This window comes from Haemorhous mexicanus, chromosome 7 (assembly GCF_027477595.1).
Source record: "Haemorhous mexicanus isolate bHaeMex1 chromosome 7, bHaeMex1.pri, whole genome shotgun sequence".
NCBI lineage: Eukaryota > Metazoa > Chordata > Aves > Passeriformes > Fringillidae > Haemorhous > Haemorhous mexicanus.
The window spans coordinates 37,511,742-37,527,014 of NC_082347.1; the positions used below are offsets into that span (position 1 = coordinate 37,511,742).

Here is a 15,273-nt window from a genome sequence, read left to right on the forward strand (position 1 = left end):
TGTATTACACTTGCTAGACTCTGAACTTCACTCCTGCTCTACGTATTGGTACTCTGAATGTTTTCTTTTTTTTTTTTTTTTTTCTTCTGCAGGAGAAATGTCCCAAATTGACCATCTGGTATTTATGGTTCATGGCATAGGTCCTGTATGTGACTTGAGGTTTAGAAGCATCGTTGAATGTGGTAAGTTTGGGCTTGTATAATGAGCAGTGGCATTCTTGGTGTTTAAATGTGGCTCTCTCTAGCTCATATTCAGATAAGCACATCTTTATAAGGTTTTTGTAAAGAAAAGTCTCTGATGTTAAGAAATTCAATTTTTTCATTCTTATTTTCCAAAGGCAGAATCTGTGTCCTGTCAAACTTGAAGCTTTAGCTGTTATTACTAGTTCTCAATATCACACTTGCATGGTGATTTGGGTTTTGGGATGTGTGGTGAGGGGGGTTTTTTGGTTGATTGGTTTTTTTGCTTTTTCTTTCTGTGGTGTGAGTGGATGTGTTTACTTTGTGTGGCTTGTGTGTCTGGTGGGGTTTTGTGTTTGCTTTTTTTTTTTTTTTCAAGTACACTGGTACAACTGAGTAAGTTAGGAAAGCCCTGTCTGATTATGGAGTGAACAGGCAGTCATTGTGAGATGAATAAAAGCTTACTAAAAAATCCACTCTAAAAAAAAGGAGTACTTTCTTATTAATAGAATGGTAATACTTGAAAAATTTTTTCCAGTTTTAAATTTCCATCATTTGTATCCTGAGTATCTGTGAAATTAAGGGGAAGGAGGGACTGTTGGTGTGTTACTTGAGTGCTGCAGCTATCAGATTTTCATTATTCTTTTTCTTCACAGTTGATGATTTTAGGACTGTTTCTCTGAAGTTGTTGCAGACTCACTTTAAGAAGTATTTGGAGGAACGCAAAGTGAGCAGGGTGGAATTCCTTCCAGTTCACTGGCACAGTTCTCTGCATGGAGATGCAACAGGTGTAGACAGGTGAGGACATTGTTTAATGTTGAAAACATCTTAAAAGCTGTTGTTTAATGGGTTATGGGAAGTGGGGAAAAAGAGCAGTTCATATGCATAAGACTGGATTAGAGAATTGCAGATTTTTTAAAATTAACATTTTGATGAGGAGTATTTGGAAAGCTGGAAGGGCATGAGGAATATCTCTCTTGTTTATTTTCATGCACACAGCTTTTCAGTACTGGCTTTGCATGAGAGTGGCCAATGCATGATACCTGATGATGAGTGAGTGTTTAGAGATTGTGATCACAAGGATGAGGTGGTGAGCCTGGATATATTCTGACCATGAGGTGTGCACAATTTAGAGTAGAATTTTCTATTCTTTACTTTCCTGCAGTCTGATTGAGTTTCACTCTAGCAGTTATTTCTGAGGAAGGCATTGAGCCCTCTGTCCAGTCCCAGAGAAGTGCCTGAATTATGATTAGGCACTTGAGCAAAGGGGTTCTATTTTTCAAGCAAAGTATCTATATTTGGATAAGAATGTTACAGCATTTAAAAATCTGTTTTAAAATCCCTTCTCTGTGCCTACTCCTTTGCTGTGACTTCGCATTTCAAGCTGTTTCCCTTGCTCAAAGCTGGGGAAGCAAAAATTGTGAGGGTGGCAACCTGTGGCACTTAAAGCGATGCTGATGTTCTCCAGACTGTTGTAGCTCAGTCAAATCACACTGCTTTCCTCCAGCCTTGGTGTTTTAGTTGCATTTGAGCACTGCATGAGGAGGGATCCTTATTCTGTTAATCAAACCAGGCAGTCTCAAGTCTATAGCAATTCCAGCGCAGCTGTCTTGACTCCAGGCAGGCAGATGGTGATGCCAAGCTTCTTTTTCAAAAAGAGAGTATTACCATTCTGTGAGTCTAATTTTATATGCAAGTTCCTTTTTCTTTTCCACTTCAATCTGCTCACCAAACTTCCCTGGTACTTTATGAGAGTAGTGTTGGAATAGAGAAGAGGTTATTTCAGGCATTCCTTAAGCCTGGAGAGGAAAAAAAAAAAGAGCTGTATATTTCTGAAATATTACAATCAGCAGGTACCATTAATGTGTGAATATGCAACGAGGCCAGAAGGCTGTATGGGTTTTTAAAATCTCTTTAGAGACCCTTTCTGTAGCATTTACATTGCATTAATTTCAAAAGCTAACAAAGTTCTCACCAGCGTTTCTTAAAAGCCTTTCATGCTTTTAACGATTCTGTGTTACCAGGAACATAAAGAAAATCACTTTGCCGAGCATTGGTCGCCTGAGGCACTTCACCAACGAAACGCTGCTCGACATCCTGTTCTACAACAGCCCCACCTACTGCCAGACCATCGTGGATAAAGTGGGCATGGAAATGAACCGCCTGTACGCGCTCTTCATGAGCCGCAACCCCGACTTCAAAGGGGGAGTCTCTGTGGCCGGGCACAGCTTAGGTGATTGTCTGAGGAATGCTGCTTTTATCCCAAATCAGTTCCTCTTAAAAGGAAAACGGCCCCTTTGTTATGCATAAAACTCAAATTAGCTGTTAGGGCACCGCTGTCTTTCAGAAAACACGACAAACTCCTCTCAACAGCTGAGTTTATCAAGTTTTGAGAGAAAGTTAGTACTTCCCTTCATGAAAACTTAGTATCTAATCTGTGTTTAAAAGTTAACAGGTTATCTGGTGACTTGTTAGGTGGGTGATGTCTGTGTCTCAGGACCCCCACTTAATAAAAGTAATAAAATAAAATAATAAAAATAATAATTTTTTGTAAGGCAGATTAAGTGTTAGAGCAGAATATTGACATACTGGTTTGGACTGGAACTTTTTCTCCAGTAAATCAAGCAGTCTCAGGTGTTTAAGAAAAAATAGTTTAGTCATAGCAACTACAAAAGGGGTTGCTTTGGGCTTTTTATGTTCCAGTTAACATATGAGTATTTTCATTCAGCCACCTCTTGATCAAACTATACTGTGCCATTACCATTGCATATAAATCTTGCTCAAGATTTAAGGACAGGAAAACCTGATATTTTCCCCAAATCAACTCTAATTCCTGTTTGCAGGTTCCTTAATTCTATTTGACATATTGTCTAACCAGAAGGACTTGGCTTCATCAGTAAATTCTGGACCATTCTCTGGTGTTAATGGGAATGTGAAGGACGTGGCTGTTCATGATAAACAGGTAATTTGCGTGCTGGTCTTTCCAGGCCTATAGATCTGATATTTTCAATCATTTTTTTTTAACTTTTCAGAATTTATTAGCTGAACCAAGTCTGTGGCTTTTGATAGTACATTTAAACATGTTAATGGAAAGATGCTGTTTTGGAAATATTGTAATTTCTCAGGACAAATTAATTAGCTCTCTCGTAAGTTTCAAGTAATGGCCACTTATGAAATTTGATGGTGAAAATCAGCTTTGACCCTTGTGAACATGTAACTTGGTCTAACAGTAAATGATAGGGAAGATGTATAAAAGGGAGAGAATCTGTTTTTAGACTAGAAATGGTGACTAGTTGTTTGAGGAATAAAAGGAAGCATTTTGGAATGTTTTGTCTCTCTTTGGAGTTATGTCTCTCATAGTAATTTTCAAATATTTATTTTGCAGTTCTACTGTAGTGGAAAATCTGTGTCCTGCTTCACTAAAAATGGATATATATTTACAGAGCTTGCTTGAGAGTGTTTTTAAGAGAAAATAGTTAAACTTGGTTTTTCTTGCTGCTTACTGGTTTTTCCACTGTTAGAGGGTGTGATTCTGTTTGTGTGCTATTCTGTTGAGATGACTGAAGATACCAGTTCCTTGGGCTCCTCCATTGCTACTTCTGCTGATGACCTTTGTGAGGCTGAAGCAGAGGAAGATGTTCCCACTCTGCAGAAGACTCTGGAAATGCTCAGTTTGTCAGAGTACGTGAGCACCTTCGAAAAGGAGCGGATCGACATGGAGTCTCTGGTACTGAAACCTTCACTGGACTTGTGGGGGCTGCCCAGGGAATGGAGGTTTATGTTTGGGTTTTCTTCTTCTTGTTTTGTTTTTCCTCTCAGTGGCCATGAGAGCAGTTGCAAAGATAAGATAATCAATGCATGACTTGAAGACTCAGTGTTCTGCAGCTCTTGTTGTTTTTTTCTTGATGTGGTGCATCCACCCAGTTATGTTAGGCACTTTGTGTCATGTCTTTGTGATTTTATGTATTTTCTGTATCTTTATAAATTGACTTAACACAGTCATTACCAATATGAAATTACGCATTTTACTAAAAAAGTTATAAGTATTTTTTCTACTAGAAAAATGTATTTTGATGTTTGTGTTTGGTGTTGGTTTCTTTAGCTCATGTGTACAGTTGATGACCTGAAGGAGATGGGGATACCTCTTGGACCAAGAAAGAAAATAGCTAATTTTGTAAAAGACAGAGCAGCCAAGCAGGTAAACACATATTTCAGGATGGAAGTTAAAAGTTGTTAAGCAAATGTAACTGACTTCCTTGCTGTGGACACACTCTTGTTAACATCCTGAATATATTAAAGGAATTTTGACAGCTGTGAAATTAACCCTTTTTTTCTCCCTAACTTTAAAACTTTTCTCAAAAGGAACAGAAGAAAGCAGTAGCAGAAAAGAAAGCAGTGCTGGCTGCCACAATCCAGACTCAAGAAGACACCCAGAAATCAAAAGAGGGAGTTTCTCCTGTCTCACCTTCAGAGTCTGGTCAGATGCACTCAAAGAGGAAGCTCCCAGTTGGTGCATCTGTGTCTTCTGTGAACATTGACTATGAGTATTTTGAAATTGGAACTGGCCAGGTGAGACTGTGTAAATGTAAATGATTTGAACTGTTTAAAGGATTTGATCAATCCTCTCTTTTCACTATAATTTTTTTAATGTTGATGACCTTTTGCTAGTTCCTTTGAAGCTGAATGTTCTGAGAGATGATGTGTCTGATTTCTCTCTGGTAGGTTTCTGTGGTTTACAGTGCACTGGACTTTGAACCAGATATTTTCTTTGCTCTTGGTTCCCCTATTGGTGTGTTCCTCACTGTGAGGGGTGTGGAGAAGATTGATGAAAACTACAGACTCCCTACCTGCAAGGGGTTCTTCAATATCTATCACCCAGTGAGTAGCACTGCTTTTGGCATTAGATTTTAGTTGATGTAGATGACAAAAAAAGCAGAATACTCAGTTTTACTTTCTGAGCATTATACCTCTTGTTCCCCTATGTACATTTCCTACCATACTTCCAGGCATGGGTTGTTTTCATAATATTTGCCTTGTTTCTTTTCAGAATTAAGGAATTTTTTTTTTTGGGGGGGGGGGGGGGCGGGGCGAGTTGTTAGGGTTTTTTAAATTAATTTGAGGTCACTCTTTGAGGCAGCTGGTCCTATCTGTCTCTACAACTCTTGTAGGTTTTTATGGAATGTTTTGGAATATTTTTACATGCGGTGTTTGTCCTCCGCTGTCTCGTTTAACAGTTCAACAGTGATGCATTGATAGAGATTGAATGCAAGGAAATCTTGCTGTTGTGTTTCCACATTAGAGTCTCCTTCTGTAGGAGAACAAGAGCAAAGTAGTTAATGAACTTGCTTAATGTCATGAACTTCTGTAAATTCAAATAGTGCAGAATTCAAAAATGGTTGTCTATAATCCATAAATAGGGTTTTTTTTTTCACTGAAATGTGATAATTAGAGTAATTTTAAAGATAACTAAATGTCAATGTGTTGTCTCTTAACAGCTTGATCCAGTAGCTTACAGGTTAGAACCAATGATCATTGAAGACCTGGATTTAAAACCAGTTCTCATTCCACATCATAAAGGCAGAAAAAGACTTCATCTGGGTAAAAAGAAAACTTACTTCATATGGATTCTATTCATTATTTCTCATTTGATGCATCAGAATATTGTAAGATTTTAAGAGACTAATTAATATCCCTGGATATCTGACTCCATATTTTTGCAAACATCAGAGGTGATTCAACCCAGCCCCATAAGCTGGGCATTCACAATTCCATTCAAAAGTAAAAAAATCACATTTCCTCCAGATTTAACCTTCTCATTACCAAAATTCTATTAAAACATTGCTTTACATTGCTTGATCACCTTCATTTGTAAGAAGCTGTGAAACAGAAACTAAATTTATTGGTGTCCCTTATGACCACCATGATGTGTTCAACCAGTCTGTTCAGTGTTGGGAACCCTGAGGGAAAAGGAGGTTTTGTGGCCATTGGAGGGCAAGGACTGACTTTGTTGCCCCTGGCTGCACATCAGACCAAGGTGCTCCACTTAAATTTTCCACATCTGATAAGGAAAGTCAGTTTTGCTGTTGTGCAGGTTCACAGAGCCCTCCTGTAAGCCCCTGTTCAGGCACTTGGAGGGATTCTGCAGTATCTGTCCTTTGGAATTGTCCATTAGAGTGAGTCTGCTTTGCTGGACTACACAAGATACTTGTTTCAGGTTACAACTCTCCAAAAGTGTGTATAGTAAAGGAGAAAAATATGCTCTGTTGCTCCTTATTGTTTTGACTTTGATCAAGGTGGATTCATTGACCCATTCAGTAAGAAGTCAATTGTGTATTAATTGCATTTCACCTAATCTTTTCAAATGGAATGGAGAAGCAAGAAACATGCATTAATTTTTATGTGTATTAATTGCATTTCACCTAGTCTTTTCAAATGGAATAGAGAAGCAAGAAACATGCTATTTATGACATAGGGGGCTTGTTTCCCCTGGTAATTGGGATGTTTATTGAACAGAACTTTATCATTCTGGTTTTAATTGGTAAATTTAAATCCTTCTGAATTAAATTTTTGGTGTGTTTTTTTCTTTCTCAGAGCTGAAAGACTCTCTGTCTCGTATGGGATCTGATCTGAAGCAGGGCTTTATTAGCTCTTTGAAGAGTGCGTGGCAGACCCTTAATGAGTTTGCACGTGCTCATACATCTTCAACCCAGCTGCAAGCAGAGCTGGAGAAAGTAGCAAACCAAATCAAAGAGGAGGAAGAAAAGCAAGTGGTGGAAGGTACATGGACACATTATTGGTTTTTCTGTAACTTCTTTGTCTCAAATAAGTTGACACTTGAGTATCCCAGTGAGTGTTTGCTATTGATTTTCCTGACCCTGTTGAGGAGGTCTCTGCTAAATGCCAGGTTCCCACCGAAGCTGCTCTGTCACTCTCCTCCTCAGCTGGGTGTGGGAGTGAGTTCAGGGAGAGATCCCTCAGCAGTTACTTCTTAAGAAAACTGTTTAAACTGTTAGGAAAGGAGTAAGCCTATAGATCAGTAACCTTTCTGAACCATGCTGGGCAGTTCAGGTTATTATTGTCTTATCACAAACTACAGCAGAAAAAATGGGTAATGTTTCTTAATTATAGTCAAGCAGGCTGTGCTTGAAAATAGTTTAAATGTGAAACTCTTTGATTTTAGCTGAGAAGATCTCTGAAAGTGCAGACCCTCCAAAAGATGAAGATGTTTCAGTGAAGGTTGGGATGCTGAACGGAGGGCGTCGCATTGATTATGTTCTACAAGAGAAACCAATAGAAAGCTTCAATGAGTACCTGTTTGCATTGCAGAGTCACCTGTGCTACTGGTAAGGGGAGAAATCTGTGATTCCAGAAATTCTGCTTAAGGGTCCCAGTATATGGGATTGTCCAGGAGTGTTGTGCTTGGATGTCACTATTTGTTAATCCTATTTCACAGTAAAATTCTGTGTTAGCACATAGTAAACAAATCTGTTTGCAATAAAGACATTGCACACTCTTCTCTTGACTTTTGACACTCCAAACACACTTTTTTAGCTACTGTCATTTTCAAAACAAGGAGAACTCTGGAACCATTTTCACAACTGTAGCTTTTCAAATAAAACTGTTCACTAAGGATTTTTATTAGACTACAAAAAGTGGTAAAACTTTATTGCTTCTTCTGGCAGAGCAAAGGATGTGTGAGCTCTATTTAACAACACACCTTGGTATGTAATAGTCAACCTTGGGTGTCAGCTGTGAGCTGTGCAAAGTGATGTTGGTGATGGAGGAGTGACTGGTCTCTCATTTGGAGTTCACTAGGTGTGAGTGCTCTTCGTTCTTTCTGAAGGTTTTGATTCTCAGTAGTTAATTTTAGCAGCAGGCATTTTTTCCAGAGGTTAAATCACAGCTCTGAAGGCATTACCTGAAGGGTCTCATTAGAGCCATCATCAATGAATGATGAAGCTCAGCGCCTGCCAGAGGAGGCGTTCCCGGGGCTGCTGTGAGCACTGGGCTCTGTCAGGATGACCCGGTGGTGGCAGTGCCGTTCCACAGGCAGGGCTGAAGGGACCAGAATTCCTTCCACAGGGTGGCAGCCGATCACTGCCAGGATTTTAAAAGCTTGGTACCCGTGGTAGTTTTTGTCATTCGAGTAAGGAAGATAAGCACAGTGATTAATGACCCGAATAGGAGAGCATTTTTTCCTGAGGAATGGTGGGAAAAGCTTTAAATGAAATGCTCTGAATGTTGGAGAGATTGGAGCTTCTGTGTTGAACCTTCTGCTTGCTTGTTTGCTGCTCTTTTAATGCAGAGACCATCAAGAAATGTCTGTGCTGAATTGTGGCATATGCATGTATTCCCTTAGCTTGCATGTTTAATTCTGTATTGGTGTTCTGCAAATCATGTTCCTCATGTTTGGAGGATCAGAGTTCTGACCATCTAAATCTCCTTCACTGGCTCCCTATATGATTTATTTTAAAAAGCACAGGAAGCTGCCCTCATCTAACAACTCCTGCAGCTCTGGAACTTTGTTAAAATTTGCCTGTTTAACGTTGTTATTTTTTATGTTGGTATTGTTTATGTGTGTTTAAATAGCATTTTATAGATGAAGAAGAAAAATAAGTCTCTTAATGTTAACTTTAGATTCAGACAGCCTGAGGCTTTGATTTTTGAAAAGAGGAGAGAAAACAGCCACTTGGAAACATGGCACTTGAATTATACTAATCTTTAAATTATTGGAGAGCTATCAAACATTTTAGTGGTAAGCAAGAGAGGAAGACTATGAGTGTTTAACATAGTCTACAATTAAGGGCCTGCCAGTTAGAGAAGAGTTAGAATATTGCTGCTAGAACTTGGCTAATTAATGGAGTGGGACAAAATGAGTAGAATAAAGTGTGGAATATATTCAAGACAAAAAGTGAAACATTATTTGAGGAGATTAAGATGAGGAAGTAACATCAAAGAAGTGGTTAGAGGGGAGGGGATTTGGAGTTGCAGCACTGGAAGTTAGGGAGGACAGGAGGAGGAAATGCACTAGAAAAAAGGTAAATGCATAGACTGGGGTTGATAGCAGAACTAACTCAAAACTTGTGTAGAATTACAGCCTGAAGGAAGATGGTAGAAGTAAGGCCATGTTCATTACTGGGCCAAGAGGTTGTGCAAAGTCTTTGGAGTGCTGAAATAGGATGGAATGTGACTTAGGAGAATTAGAAGATGGACCATACTGAACTAACCTTTTCCTCTTTTATTTCCTTCCCTTTTTTCCTTTTGTTTTATTTATTTCATTCCTCATAGGGGATCTGAAGACACTGCCTTGCTGTTTCTCAAAGAGATATACAGGACCATGAATATCAATCCTGAGCAGCCACAGCATTGATGTATAAAAACATGAATTTGTAAGTTTGCTCTAATGTAACTTCTGTGCTCATATCAAATTCAGCTACAGCTTAGATGTCTTTACTTTCCCCTTCTCCTCTGAAGTTCAAATTATGAAGCAGACAGCCATTAAATGTCATTTTGATTGCAAAAACAATTTCTAAACTTGAATGCAGAGGAAGTCTTTTTCTTCTTCCTTTCATTTCCAGAATATATTTGATGTTAGTGCTTTTGGTACTGGATAATAATTGCCACAACAAATACAACCAAAGTATGATCTCTTTCTTAAGCTTCTCTCTCAGTTCTTTTGTTCAGTGAATGTTCAAGAATAGGAAAATTTGGTGAAATTGGATATGATGAAACTTTCTTTACAGTGCAGTAGATTAAAGAACCCCAAAAGTGTTTCACTGGTGAATGTAAATACTGGTGCACATTTGTCAGCAAAAAGCTGTTTGTGTCCTAAGAAGGTGTTAAACATTGCTATTGATAAGTTAATGAGACCCTTATATAGGTCAGTATTTTATTATCTTTGTATAGATTAAGAATTTCAGTAGAACAAGTGAAATGACACAGCGTGGAAATCTACTTTGAAAAGAAATTAAATGCATGTTACAATTGAGTATCTTAGATCTGAAATATTCTTGCAGGTATTTTTATCTCAAGATGTAGGTTTCCAAACTAAGGATCTGCATTGTACCAGTTTGCATCACTGGTTGTTACAGAAAAGAAAATACTTTCTTTTGAGAGGCAGGGAAGAAATAATATGCACCTTGCCTTTTTGGAATCATACAAGATAGTTTCTGATGTATTTCTCCATTTTCAGAAGAGCTGATAATGTCAAGGTACATAAAGACCCAGCATGAAGAGAAATGCTTGACATTTCAGGGGAATATTTTAGGTATCTTTCATTGCTACCATACAGTTTTAGTACTCTTTTGTAACAGAATGCTTCTGATGGTCAGTTGATAGCAGCTTTTTTTTTTTTTTTTTAATAAAATGTCAAGGCTGATCAAATGCATTTCTTTAAAGCGTGGAGAGGTAAAAGGAAAAAGGCACCAGCTGGCTGCACAGCTCTGACAGTGGTGTATCAGTCATCACAATGGCTTATGCACACTCTCAAGTCACAGTTGCAGAATTTTTTCTCTGCTTCTATTTCTTTATGATGGCTCTGGTTGAAATCATAGGAGTCTCATTGCAAAGGGAATGCCTTTCAGCCTCATTGCAGGGGGGGTGTGATGATTTATCAGTGCAGAGCTCAGAGGAGTTTGGTGCTCAGCTGCAGCAGACACTGGGATAATTGTGGTTTTTTCATTGGGAGTTCCACTGTTGGGGGACAGTTCAGCAGGATGTCACATAGCAAAGCACAGTCAGGGAAGTCTGTAATTCCATCAGGAATTGTTCACAATGTCCCCCAGCACTGGTTTGACTGGACAGTGTTTGAGACTGGGATTCAGATAGCAGAGGCATAAGGAGGGCAGATTGCACTGAAGTGGTGTCTTGGGAAGGCTGCACACCACAAGCCAGGAATCTTTTCCACATGACAAGAAATGTCTTTACATGTGCTGAGTTAAATATTATCACATCACAAGGAATCTGGAATTACTGAAGTGGAAAATTCTCCCTCAGTGTTAGCAGTCATGGGGGTTTTTTTTCTTTTTTTCTGTTATTTTAAGACCTTCAAATGTGAAAGGTGTGAAGGCAGTGTGAAGGAAATTATTACCAGTGGTGCCTCTGACAGCAACATCCATTTTATTTTGTATGAATGACTTGATTTAGCTCTTCTAGGAGCTGCTCTTTGTGAAACAGTAGTGTAAGGTTTCATATAAACAATGGAAAGAAGTGCACCAGCAGATTAAACCTTGGACATATAAACTGTCACTGTCCTCACTAGGATAATTTATTACCAAAAGCTAAAGAATCTAACAGCTGGTTAAAATGTATAATGAATGACACCCTATTAGCAGTTGTTGTGAGCTTTTTCTGTTTGCAGTTGTAATTGCCAATTTGTGTCCACAGAAAGTACATTTCAGAGGCTTACTGCATGAAAAGTTTGATTAAAAACATGTATGGATTTTGAGATCTTTTTGAGCCCTCTTGAAATTGAATGGTGGCATATTGAATTTGATCAGTACTACTGCAAGAATAGAAAACCTGATAGATTTCCTATTTCCAATATGTCCATATTCTGTTCTCTCTGCACAGCCATACCCATTGCTCCAGCAGACCTGGTGAAAAACCCTCTGAAGAACATCTGGTATTTTCAGAGTTGCATATGAGAGGATAAACATCCGAGGGTTTTTTCCTGCCATTCCAGAACTTGCTTGGATTCTACCTTCTTGTGTCACTTCAAGCAAACTTAAGTTATGAGATGATCAGGACTGTCATTCAGGAGATGGATGGAATGACACAGTTTTAATCTTAAATCAGCTCAATTGTACCATTGCCAAAAATAAGGTGATTGAAGAAGGTTTTTTTTGGCATGCAAATCATAACTTCTCTCCTTCAGCTCTCCTGTCTCAGCTGGCTGCCAGACATGCTTTGCCTACCAAGGCAGCATGTCCTCAGTAAAAAGGACTTGATGTGAAACAGCAATAATCTACTGTTCTTGACACATTTGTTCATGCCCCTTTAAGAAATGAAATGTGAACTGAAATTATCACCATCTTTAATACAGATTACACAAACCAGTTCATATTTACTAAAAACTAGCAACCAGAATAATTTTCTTACTATTGTAAGTGTGATGGAGATAATTTTATAAAGACCTTTTTAAGCCTCTGTTAAGAGTTTTATTGTGGCTTTTTTTTAAGTAAAAATGAACTTTTGACTTTGAAAATATTAGAAGTTTGTTACAGCTAGTTCAGTGTTCACATATCCTGAAATGAGGAACAATTTAAAATGACATTCTGATCTGGTAATTATAGAATCACAGGCTATTCTAAGTTAATTAAGGCAATTTTAGTGAAACTAGGCTGCAGTTATGAGAACTAAAACACTTACCTTGACCTTGCAGCTTAACATCTCAGAACTGTTACTGTAAATAGGAACCTGAAGCTTATGGGTGCTAGATAATAATCTAGATCCAGCCCTGCAATCCAGACTCCATTTTCATGTAATGAGGTTGAGGTGAGTTAGGTATTGTGAAACCCTTGGAATTAATGTCTCTGAGTACTGAGCTTCTGTAGCTTTCCTCTGGCTCCAATTTACACACACATTGTGGCTTTCCATAATATTAGTGGCTTAACCTTATTCCTGACTATTTGCCTCTGTTATTGCAGTAAACAAATTTTGAAATGCAGTATGGTTTTTTCCTTGATATATGTAAAATACACGTTATTGTGTATACAAATGGATGGCTGTAATTAAAATTACCTTACTTCCAGCGGGTCTTTTCAACAAGATTTTGTATTTAATCACACAAAATAGTTTGGAGGGTTGCTTAGTCCAGCTTCCCTGCTTAGGGCCTTGTTCAAGGCTGGAGATCCTTTGCCTCTCTGGCCCTGTTGTAGTGTTTGACTGCTAGGATTGCAGTTTTTTTTCTCATGCACAGTTGAAATTTTCTGGGTGGGGTTTGTGTCTGTGGCCTTTTGTCCTTTCTCTGCATCTTCAAGAATAACATCTCTGTCTTCTCTTGTACTCTCACATTTGATAGCTGAGGACAACAAGGAGATTTTCCTGTTTGGCTTCTCAAGACCCAACACTTCCCTTGGCATCTCCTTGCCTGCCACAGGCTGTGACCCTCTTGTGAGTTTTGGGGCTTCCCACTGAACTCGCTTTCCAAAATCCTTCTTGCTTTGGGGAGAAAGTTTGCCAAAGGAAACTCTATCCAAAACAAACAAATGTCTTTGCATCTTTATAAATTACCCTCTCAGACAGATTTTTTTTTTAAAGCTTTACAATGTCCTTTGTTAGTTAGAATGCAATTTATATATATATATATATATATATATATATATATATATATATATATATATATATATATACACAACAAAAACACGGGCCTCATTTTCATGTTAAATATCAGTGTGGAGTGTTATTTATATACATTTGTATTTATCAGCTCTGTGCCACACTGAGCAATCTGATGAGTTTGCTTAAATAGCATTTTTAGGCAGGTGCTGGGCTGTGACACCTTCCCTTGGGAGGGGACAGCAACACCAAGGAACAGTCAGATTTTATGGGTGTGTGAGAGGAGTTGCTGCAGGGGAACTCTGGCAGGCAAAGAGCTGCCTTGCAATGGAAGGGGGAACAGGAGGATGCTGCAGGAATGAGGAGCATCTGGAGTGCAGAAATTGGTTGGGGAATATGGCATAAAAATTAGTTCTAGTTATAGAAACAAAAAATGGCCTGCAACTACAGTAATGAGCTATTCTTACATCTTAAAAGCAAATGGAAGTTTGAACATAAAGGAAGGAAAAATGAGTGTAACCTATGGTTATATAAAACAAAGAAAAATAAAATAAATAGAGTTAATAGAGTGATTTTAAATCTGCTACAAATGAATAGTTTGCTTCCTCAGCAGAAATCTTCCTTGTGTGCTGCAAGACACACCATACACAGCACAGCTTCCAGTATTTCCAGTAAATTTTATTTTTGTATGTATTATAATGCATAATTAAACAGGTAAGGCTAATTACACTTTAATTAGTCAATCCACATACAAAGAATTTCAAGTTTTCCTTGCTATATTTTCATCTGTGCTGAAGTGCTTGTAAGCATTAAAAAAAAAAGATTGTCTAGAAGATAAAAAAATCCAAAATATCTATGGAACAGGGCATAGAAAGGAGGTAAAATTTTTTATGAATTAATTCCAAGCAAAAAAAACAGAGCCTCTGTAAGAAATCCATTGCCTTCCCCAAAAATCCTCATTTGGACAGAAGTGAATTTTTTATTGAAAACTTTTTCTTTTGGAAAACTTCATATCCACTGCTCCTCTCCCTCTGTTCCAGGACTCCCTGCTTGTGCCAGTAAGAATGTTCCTGTCCCTTGGGAGCACCTCCTGTCACAGCTGTTCCTAAAGTAGCACAGTCAAATAATTCCTCCTTGTGCTGGGAGATGCCTTGCATGGCACAGAAAATTTCCAGGAACTGGGCTGGAATTGTCCTGGTCCTTTCCCAAGGAATGTTAAATTAATATTTATAACTTTTTGTCTGCAATATGACAAATGTTTTACAAACTCTGTCTAAAATGCTATTTCCATAATAATACTCTCCCTGATTCCTCCCTGCATGTGATTCTTTTTTTTAATATAGCATTCCATATTTCCTACAAAATTATCAGTGCCAGGATGCTGCTGGTGGAGACTGGATGTCCAAATAGCAGCAGGTATTGGGGCAGAGCTGTATTAATGGACTATTATTTTTAATCATCCCTTTGAATTAGGGTGTGTTCCCCAGAGCTGAAATAAAAAATTCCATTAATTTCTGTTGAATAATGTGAAATATTATTTCACATGCCTGTTCCCATTTCAGTGCTCTTGGCAAACCTGTGCTTAATCCAAATGGTGGAATCACTGGCAACTACTTGGATTTAATAGGAGCAGTCTGGGGTTTTTTTCACTCTTCTAACAGCAGCTCTTGAACTCTGAGCTTGGCTCTAGACTTGATTTTCAAAACTGTAAATCAGAATTAACTTCCCAAAGGCTGATGGAAGCACTCCAGTGTAAATATGATTACAGGCAGCCTGCAGGGCATTTGCACAGAGCCAATGTGGGGGGCTTTATTTG

General features: G+C 38.3%; 1 protein-coding gene across 1 annotated transcript in view; it reads left to right on the forward strand.

Annotated features, from left to right (window-relative positions):
* SEC23IP (SEC23 interacting protein) overlaps positions 1-12,846 on the forward strand; it is a 21,895-nt gene extending 9,049 nt beyond the window's left edge. Inside the window, exons 7-19 of the mRNA XM_059852067.1 lie at positions 93-182; positions 836-977; positions 2,204-2,412; positions 3,023-3,141; positions 3,736-3,906; positions 4,282-4,377; positions 4,542-4,748; positions 4,902-5,057; positions 5,675-5,777; positions 6,771-6,956; positions 7,360-7,522; positions 9,468-9,568; positions 11,751-12,846. Of these exons, the coding sequence (XP_059708050.1) occupies positions 93-182; positions 836-977; positions 2,204-2,412; positions 3,023-3,141; positions 3,736-3,906; positions 4,282-4,377; positions 4,542-4,748; positions 4,902-5,057; positions 5,675-5,777; positions 6,771-6,956; positions 7,360-7,522; positions 9,468-9,549 (1,724 nt within the window). The 3' untranslated portion in view covers positions 9,550-9,568; positions 11,751-12,846. The remainder of the gene's footprint in view (positions 1-92; positions 183-835; positions 978-2,203; positions 2,413-3,022; positions 3,142-3,735; positions 3,907-4,281; positions 4,378-4,541; positions 4,749-4,901; positions 5,058-5,674; positions 5,778-6,770; positions 6,957-7,359; positions 7,523-9,467; positions 9,569-11,750) is intronic.
* Positions 12,847-15,273: the final 2,427 nt, after the last annotated feature.